Source organism: Diachasma alloeum, unplaced genomic scaffold (assembly GCF_001412515.2).
Source record: "Diachasma alloeum isolate Michigan unplaced genomic scaffold, Dall2.0 Dall_scaffold_00180, whole genome shotgun sequence".
In the NCBI taxonomy this organism is placed as follows: Eukaryota; Metazoa; Arthropoda; class Insecta; order Hymenoptera; family Braconidae; genus Diachasma; species Diachasma alloeum.
Window position 1 is genome coordinate 3,356,181 of NW_021680346.1, and position 10,161 is coordinate 3,366,341.

A 10,161-nucleotide genomic window follows, 5' to 3' on the forward strand; every position below is an offset into this window, starting at 1 on the left:
TTTATCATTTATTGAGCATCTTACAGTTTATTCTACAGTACCACAAGTACTTGATGGGAAATTTCAGAATTTTTTTTTCAATTTCTTCTTTATGTAATAAAAGTCTTAGTATGGTTTTTGAAATTTTCATTTTTCAATAACATTCATGTTCTATTCCATAGAAAGAGTTGATTAATTTCAAATTCCATACGATTGGAATTAAAATTTTTTTTATTAAAAGTAAATTTATAAATTTACTTTTAAAAATTTTAAAAGTAAATTTCTCGTAGAAAATTTACTTTCAAAATTTTCTATGAGAAATTAAAAAAAATTATAGTTCGATGGATATTTTCATCACAGAAAGCTCAACCAATAAACAAATTACAATAAATCTGGAAAATTATATTCAGAATTGTCCGATTCAATGAGCTAGTTCCTCTTCGGAAAATGGAATAGACCGCTGTAGAAAGAAAAGAGGAAGGGAGGGAACAGACTTTTAATTCCTCATTCACGTTATCTGAAGTTTTTTTACTTCTCTTATCGAAAGTCATCATTTTCGTTTTTTTCGATTCGTAAAAACTGCACTAGTCGTTCAATTTTCAATATTTGTCAACGAAATTTGTGTTGTGTCTTCCACATGACCCTCAACAAATCAGTCATACAGAATTTCAAATCACTCAATTTCTCGTGTTGAAAAAAAAACAATTTCATTGAAAAATGAAAAGTTTATGGTATTTCATGCCTACACTTTTTTTAATAAAGAAGAAATTTGTTAAAAATCGTAGAAATTTTCCATCAAATACTTCTGGTAGTTGAAAAAACTGGTGTGACCCCCCCTTAAATTTCTTCAAATTGTCTACCTACCATCGTGTGATGAGTATGTCTGACCCTTGAGCATTTTCCATATTAATTTCTGTGACTGTAGCATAAAGAATCGCGACAAATTGTATTCTGTCACCCCCTGTCGGCTGCTTCTTGTTCAACTTCTCTGATATCTCCTTGATAGTCATGACTGTTTTGATGTTTTCAGCTGAAAACAGAAGACATGAATGAGAAAAGTGAATCTCACGTAATATATCTGAATCCATATGATAATGAAGAAAGATAATCGTAATTACGTTTTGGCAGAATGAATGGATCATGAGAAATCGAGTCCATGTCAGTCTGACTGATGGAATTCCTGACTTTATCAGCTTGTGGCACATCAGGATCCTCTGTGATCACAGTCTTCCTAACGATCATCAGAGTCATCTTCTTCTTGAATTTATCCATTGTGACGAGTAGGTCTGACATGAAGAGAACTGAATGCTTGGGCTCCCAATTGGCAGATCTGCGAATCCACTCGTTTTCCCAGAGTTTGAATGCAACTCCATTATTTGTTGTTCCATCATTGACTTCGAAATCACGACAGACAAGGGCACGACCATCTTTCGTCATTAGATTTCGAGAGTCACTCACCTGAGTAATGAATTGTGCATTGACATGTATGAAAAAATGTCATGGATAATGCTCGGGCATTCGATGGAAAATTCTGTTGGATTTCTATTGGAATTCCATTGGACTTGTAGTATCTTTCATGGAAATAGTATATTTCGTAACGAGTGCAAAAAACATTTTTTCATGAGTTACGAACAATATTTTTCATCAGAATGTGGCGGAAATTGGACTTTTAGGCACGCGGGGCGTGCCGAAAAGTTCACTTTTCATCACAGCGTGATGAAAAATTTATTCCATAAAGAGAGAATGTCTGATAGAAACTATTTTGTTGAAAAAATCAATGGAATTAAATATTTCAGTACAACTTATCTCATTGAGATATTTCTTATAAAAATTGTTCTTATAATGAAGTGAAATCAATTTATTCAGGTTCACCACTTCATCTCTCAATTCGTTTTTTTTTATAAATATCTTTGGGTCCAAGGAAGATGAATGAATTTTCTGTTCTTGCAGGGTAAAATGAAAGTTTAAAAAAAGTTTCTAAGAAAATTGTTCTATCTCTGTTAGATCCTCCGATATTCTTTGGAGTTGAACAATGAAATTAATTCCTTTTATTTGACAACTTCATCAGTAATTTACCTTCTGATAAATATTTTCAGATCCACAGGAGGTCGCAAAATTTCGATCAGGAAACATGTGGATAATGGCATTTGTTTTATACTGAGTACAGTTATTGTTGCTAATAGATTAGTAATTTGTTTCCGAATGAGTCTCTCTTTTTTTAATTCTTACTTCACTATTTTCTTCTTTTATTTTTTCATGTCATAGTACTCTCATCAACTGAAATGCCATCAAAATTTTTGCGTATCATTTCGTTCTGTCAAATAATTCTACATTCAGACCCACTCAAGCCTCGAGTGAGTGTATAGCCGGGATTTAATTAGGGTTTATTCAGGATTTAGCCAGAGGTTAACTCAGGTTCTGTCTGAAGTTAGTCGGGACCATGAATCAATATGAATAAGTATTCAACATAATAGACTGGTACCTGAGTTTAATAGAGATAGAAATTTTCATATAAAAAGCTCATGACGGTATTGTGTAACTTGATAAACAATGATGCTGTTCTCGCCACTTTTCAACCTGATTAATAAGGCATTGAAATATACTTTCAAGCCCTGATTTAATTGCTATTACTGATGATTCTTTTAGTAATCATGAAAAAATCGATTTTCTCTTTCAAATCGCATAAACAATGTGGTGTAACTCAACAACGAATTGTGCGACCCCATCATATTCTGATAGGATCGAGAGGGTATTGTTATCAATTTTTTGAGCCATGATTAACTTCGTTTTGATGAACATTTTTTAAGCGATCGGTGAACAAGTCATTTTTGGGAAAATATCAATTTTTCCGAATCTGTATGAAAAATTGAATTTTAATTGCTGTCGCAGAATGGAGCTTATTACAGTCTATATTCATGGAAAAATTTATGAAATTCAATTGATCCTTTGTAAGAAAATTTACGAAAAAAAAGAAACAGGTAGACAATGGCACTTTTTAAATAAATGAGTATAGTAATAAATTTGCAATTAGCTTCCGAATGGGTTCACTTATTTACAAAAAAACGAAAAAAGACCACATAGGGGACGGTGGGGTAAAATGGACACTTTAGACTTTTTTAAAATTATTCGTAACTCAGAAACAAATTGATCAATTGAGCTCAGTTTAGGCTCGTCACAAAGGGAAAGAATTGTTTTTTGTATTGGAAAAAAAATTATTAAATTTTATCAACATTTCAAGCTCTCATTAACATTTTAAAAAAAGTCAAGTGTCCGTTTTACCCCAACTTCTCCTACATACATACACCATCTAAAAATTGCATAGTCCAACTTTCTAAGCCATATTTAGTTACACTAACACAAAAAATTAGAAACTTTAATTTGAGCAATTACAAAACTGCCATTCCTAAGCTAAAAATTCTACATTAAAGAAGGGAAAAAAAATTTATGAAATTAAATATGACATTACCTACGAAATTACCCATGAAATTACAAATTTTTTAAAATCCCTTTTAGATTTCCAAAAATTTACGAAAACCCATTATAAAAGTCATGTTGACTCATCTTTTTCTACCACATAATTGAATTTTTGAATATAAGAAAAATGTTCTCACTTACAAAGGTAACAGCAGCAAGTACATCCACATACTGATCCTGCAATCCCTCCATATTCTTCAAAATATCACTGAGACTCCTGGCCTTCGACACATTCTTCATTGGAACATGGAGCAGAGCTTCGTAAAGCTCTTTATTAGGGCTATCGTGAAGTTGAATCAGTGCAGCTCCCTCATTGACAACCAAATGGTGTCGGCTACTCGTAGTCGGCATGAATCTCTCGTTCTTCCCATCAGTCGGATAATCCTGGACTTTGGCATTGATGACTTCAACAACACACCCTATGGGGAATGACTCGTGCAACTTGCTGACGTATGTCTCACTCCCCCAGACTGTGATGTTTATGGTGTCATTTTCAGAGTCACGAAGAGTGAAGGTCCAGACTGCTCTGCGTCCAGGACGATCTGAAATTGTAATTCTCCATTTTCCGTTTCTCCAGTTATTTCGATTAGTTTTTTTCTACTTGACTGCATGAAATGTAGGAGTTTCAAGTCAAGCTAAGTCATCATCACAGGTGACTAATATTCGTTGATTCATTTCATTTGAAATTCATTATTTATATATCGACCATCTATGGACCATAAATAATGAATTTTGGAATGAAACAATCAGCGCGACAGAAACCATTTCACGGATTACATATACTGCTACGTATTTTTTTTTCTCCTACTTTCCTTTTTACCAATTTCATTGGTAGTAGACTTCCGAGTGGATCTCAATCTTTTTAAAAAATGAACACATAAGGATTACCATCAATTCTCTCCATTTTTCTGGACACTCCTTGACTATCCTAGGAATTTCTATCATTTTCGTGAGTGACAATCCTAACTACAAGCCAAAGTTTCAAAAGGTTTCCCTGAGTTTTACCCATGTCATAATGTGCAAAAGTGAATTCCAACCATAAAAATAGAAAAACGTAAATATCTCTAAACTTTTCAATGGGATGGTACACATATTTTGTAGGATCGAGATAGATGATATCAAGACGGATATTTTGAAAGAAAAAGAAATGAAATCGGACCAGTAGTTTTTGAGATATTGACCAAAAGAGTTCCACATACAAAGTTGAATATCTCCGAAACTAATGATCCGATTCCGTTCATCTACAATCCCAAACTTGGTTATCATAAGACCTAAAATCATACCAAGTTTCAAGTTTCTACCTCAATAATTTTTTAAGTTATCATGCATACAAGCAATTTCAACGAAAAAATGAAAAACGAAGATAAAACTACATTACTCGGGGTGGAACGGGTTTTTTTCGATCCAATTGAATAGGTATCATCACGACGAGTATTTTTTAAAAAAAATTGGAATCCGTCGCATGGTTAAGGAGATATCAGCAAAAAACTATTTTTGAGGAATCGCTATATCTCAGGAACCGCTCAACCGATCGAGCTGAAATTGAGCCCAAATTTTACTATCAGTAGTACCAATAGCAGCTAGAGTGTCAGCCTCTTTGCTTTCATCGTTCTCGAGTTATAGGGACAGTTCTGGACAACCGGACATGAATGTGGACACACATACAGACATTTTTTAAAAACATAATTTCTTCACGTTCCATGACATTTCTAGGCATTTCCACCGAAAATTAGGAAATCGAAGAAAATCATGATTACAAAGCTTCCATTCGGAAGCAAAAATCAAGAAATGAGAAATTGGGAATAAAATTTTAACACGAAATTTGAAAAAAAATCATTTTTGGATAAAATGGATCCGGGTCTCAGTCTAATGTTTTAATGTTTCGTAAAAATAGTCACTTTGGGTAACGAAAGAAAAAAAATTTCAATCAAGGTGGGGGAAGGGGGTACCATTCACAATTTTCTAGTTTTAAGTTTTTTAATTTTCCAGTCTTTTCAGACTTGTTTGCGAACGCTTTCGTTTTTCTCTCAGTGTAGTCTGTTCTTCTACGTTTCATCACTTCATTACTAATGCAATATACTGGAGAATGATAATTATGTGCAAAAATACAGTTGCAATATGAACAAACCACTTACATTTGGAGTTGACTTCGAAGGTCTTCACATTGGAGCTAGTGATGATGACCCCAACAACCAAAGAATTCTGGATATTCAGCTGAAGAGCATTAATCTTCTGGTGATAAACACTCGTCATTATCAGTACGTCCTCTTTGTTATCTCGTTCAGATTATGAATTACTAATTATTAAGTAGAACGATGGTTTCAGCAGGACTCGATGGAGAGACTGAGCAACTAGTCTTCTCGTCTCAGAAACAAAGAACTATATGCTTCAAACTGGCAGCCATCTTTGATTCTTGAATGGCGGAGAGCCAATGGGACTCCCCGAATACCAAATCTCTAATGCCATTGTTTAGGGAGACGAAGAACTGAAGAGCAAACTCATTGATTCAAGTAGTATGAATAAACTCCAATTGAGTTGTTTGATTGTAACGAGAAAAAAATTATTCAAAAAACCGAAAAAAATTATTCATCATTCATATTATTTCCCATTAATTTTAACTTTGATGAAGGTAGGACATTGATCCATTAAATTCATTTTTGAATGATTTTTTAACACAATAGTCTCTCGTTTGACTAGGGTGACAAAAATAATGAATGAATGATTTATTTCCTTTTGTATGGCATTACACCTTTTACAAAGGTGACATGAATAATTATTACTAGACATGAATTATTTATCATAAAAGTTCGACACTGGAGATCATTTTCATATTGGGCATGAAATTTTTATTGATTTTTTTCAGATTTTTTGAGATTTGTTAATAGTAATTTGTAATAGTTTTTAAGCATCTCCCTAACCTCAAAAAATTCATTTTCCATGAGACTGTATGTTATTCTTGCACTTCAAGATTAATTATTATCAATAATTGTTTCTATTCATTAGAAACAGTTAGAATTTATTTCAGATTTTCATCTTCAAAATTCAAGTTCTGTCTATACGTCTTTAAAATAGCATGAATAAGCTGCAGGTTAGTCGTTGAGTGTAACGAGGAAGAAATAAATTCAAAAAGCCTAAAACGATTATTCATCATTGATATTTTTTCCCATGAATTCCAACTTTGATGAGTGTAAGAAATTAATTTAGCAAATTCTTTCTTCAATTATTTTTTAAAACAGTTTCTCGTTTGACTAGGGTGTTGCGACATAACACGCCATTTTGTGCACGCAGAAACATGGATTATTTATTACAAAAGTTCGACATTGATGATAATTTTTATATTAGGCACGAAATGTTTATTCATTTTTTCAGATTTTTCCAGATTTTTTAATAGATTTTAATCTTTTCTCAAACCTCAAAAGGTTCATTTTCTTTTCAGACTCTGTCTTATTTTTGCACTTTTTCATTAGTTATTATCAGTAATACTAAACTGTTGTTTCTATCCATATTAACTTTCGTTTAGAGTTTCTTTCAGATTTTACTCTTCGAATTCAAGTTATGTTTATGCAACTTTAAAAGTATAGCAATGTAAAATAGTGTATTTTAGTACATTTTCGGGATAATGAAACGACTTGAAGAATATTTTTGAAAAATGTTGTGAAAAATTAATCACAAACTATATTAAAAAACCATAAAATTCAAAGTTTCAATGAAATTTCACATTTTCATCAGCAGGAAGACGAGAACTCTCCCACTTACTGGAATTTTTTAAATGAAAAAACATGAATATTTATCACCAAATTATCATGAATTTTCAATCCACAGAAAATTCGAAATATTGACTTGAATTATTACAATCGTCATAAATGGTAATTATTTAGGAAATAACAGATCTCAACAAATTCAAGAATTCAAAGCGTATGTCGATTTTATTAAGGCACTCTAGTTATTAAAAATTATAACAGTAAAACATGGAATCACAGAATATTTATAAATTTCAATTTCTTCCCTCATTATCTAGATAAATATATATTGTACTTATCTTACTCCCAGTACCGATATTCGAGGACGGGATTTATTAAGTAGATGAGCTATTACAATGATTAATTGATTCCTTAATCTGTGCTTGTCATCACTGCCGATAAAGCTAATGATTAGTCAAATAATACATTTTCGTTGAACAGGAAATTATCCCGATGATTAATTTGAAATAACATCCAAAATCGTCCATATTCGAAATAATTCAGTGATGAAGCGGTCGAATTATAGAATAACTTGATTTTACTTTAGAAAGTGTGACGTATTGAGATCGATCAATACGTCGATTTATTTAATAATTATAATTATTATGCCCAAAGTGGTGGACGATGGGAATGGGAAACGAGGTTTCTCATTCCCTTCATCCAAAGATTGCTCAGCAGTCCCACGGTGTCCCATGGACACCAGCGTAAGCAGTTCCACGGTTTTTACAGGTCCAGTTCAGGGTGCTGAACTGTTTGACTGTGTAGGTTTCTATATAAACGAATGCACGAAACCATATTAGTGTAGAAAACCGTGGGATTGCTTAGGTAAGCATTTTGGGGCTTTGACGAGTTTGGACGACTCGGGAAGCACCAGAGTACGTCAGAGTACGTTCGGGAGCTGGACAGAGAAGATCTCTGAGCTCAGGCCTTCAGCCAACCAAGAACCAAGTCAAGTCAAGGTCCCAAAGTCGAGTCAAGTACCGCGTTATACCGACCCATTAAACACTACCGTGTATAAAAAGAAGTTAATATATAATTATTTTACCCACATTAGTACGGTCGGTTCAATATCGCTAGCCCTCCCTCTATCCTTCACTTATCCCTCCGATTGAGCGAACCACCCGTGAGCTCACCGAGACTAGCCGAGGTCGGAGTGAAACAAGAGTTATTAAAGGACAAATTAACTCATTTCGTCACAAAAGAATTATTATTCAGAGAATATCTTGGAATCTGGATGATATAGCAAACTTTCTGAAGAGGATTTTTTATTGCTAATTCCATTATTCCTCTCAGATCCGGATATAAATATATCTCATAAATTTATGAAAAATTAAGCGTGGAGATTGATTGATTGTTATTAATGAACCACTTCACCACTGAATTCATAATTAAAACGTTGATTAAAATATTGAGTTTTGAGCTTTGTATTTCCTATGTCTATCTTATGTTTTGTACGTTAACATTCGCTGAAAAATTCTATTGGATTTCGATTGGACTTCTATTGAAAATTCTGGTAGTCTTTGGTCAATTCTATAGAAAAATTCAACGGCTTTTCTGCACATTCTCTCATTAAAATTTTCAATTGCTGATATCAATAGATTTTTCTATACAACTGATTACAACTTGCACAGTCTGAATTTTCCAAGTTACTTCGTTTGCACGGATGAAAAAATTCATTAGAAAAACCTAGCGAATTTGTTAGAAAATTCTACTGGATTTCTATTGAACTTTCTATTATTTTTTGGCTGATTCTATTGAAATGCTGAAGAGAAAAGATTCAATAGAAAATGTCAATATAATTCGATTTTTCTACATGACTTATTCTCTTCAGATACTTTCTTTTCTTCTCATCAAGAAAATCAAACAAAAAACCTTCTAAAATTTAAGCCGAAGAAATTCTCTGCAGAAAATATCTCAATAGAATAAGTTATATAGAAAAATCAAATTGTATTGACTTTTTGTATTGAATATGTTCTATTTAACATTTCAATAGAATCGGCCAAAGCTAATAAAAAGCTCCACCGAAATCCAATAGAATTTTCTATCGAATTCGCTAGGTGTTTGTTTAAAAAAAATTCGTGCATTTCTGTTCAATGAAAAATATTCCATAGAAAAAATGTATAGAATTTGATTGTTCTCTGTCATTTATTCCATCAAGTATGAGGTATTTTTTTTATAGAAAACCCTCGGATCAAGTTTTGAACATTTGTCATTTGATTTTTCAAATGAAAAAAACAGAAAAATTGAAGGGAAAAAAATGAAAAAAAATCATGTCGAGTAATTTCTCTAAAAAATATTTGAATTGAAAAAGTTGTAGAGAGATTCTACTGATTTTCCTACAAAATAGTTTCAATTCGACATTTTCTATTAAAACTTGCAGTGAACTCACCAAATTATTCAAACTAATAGAATTTTCCATGGAATTCGTTAGGTCTTTCTGTAAAACTTTTTCGTGCGTTTCTTTTCAATGGAAAATATTCCATAGAAAAAATGTATAGAATTTGATTGTTCTCTATCATTTACTCCATTAAGATTAAGGTATTTTTTTATAGAAAATCCTCGGATCAAGTTTTTGATATTTGTTATTTGATTTTTCCAATGAAAAAAGCGGAAAAATTGAAGGGAAAATACTCAAAAAAATCATGTCGAGTAATTTCTCTAAAAAATATCTGAATAGAAAAAGTTGTAGAGAGATTCTACTGACTTCCAAACAAAATAGTTTCAATTCGAAATTTTCTATTAAAACTTGCAGTAAACTTACGAAATTATTCAAACTAATAGAATTTTCCGTGGGATTCGTTAGGTCTTTCTACAAAATTTTCGTGCGTTATCTCAATATTACTCGACCCACATACTGTCATTCCCCAGTAATTAAAAGATTCCAAACAATCCCAAATACCCACAGCATTCTCTACCACACAAATCATCTCACCATCGTAGACACTTACAACATACATCTCCCCCCCCC

General features: G+C 32.5%; 1 protein-coding gene across 1 annotated transcript in view; it reads right to left on the reverse strand.

Moving 5' to 3' along the window:
• The window catches only part of LOC107043831 (meiosis-specific with OB domain-containing protein), an 8,725-nt gene extending 2,916 nt beyond the window's left edge, over positions 1–5,809 (reverse strand). The window contains exons 1-4 of the mRNA XM_015265485.1: positions 5,589–5,809; positions 3,595–3,995; positions 1,098–1,437; positions 844–1,009 (exon numbers count right to left, since the gene is read on the reverse strand). Coding sequence (XP_015120971.1) covers positions 844–1,009; positions 1,098–1,437; positions 3,595–3,995; positions 5,589–5,706 — 1,025 coding nt within the window. The 5' untranslated portion in view covers positions 5,707–5,809. The remainder of the gene's footprint in view (positions 1–843; positions 1,010–1,097; positions 1,438–3,594; positions 3,996–5,588) is intronic.
• Between the last annotated feature and the right edge of the window lie 4,352 nt (positions 5,810–10,161).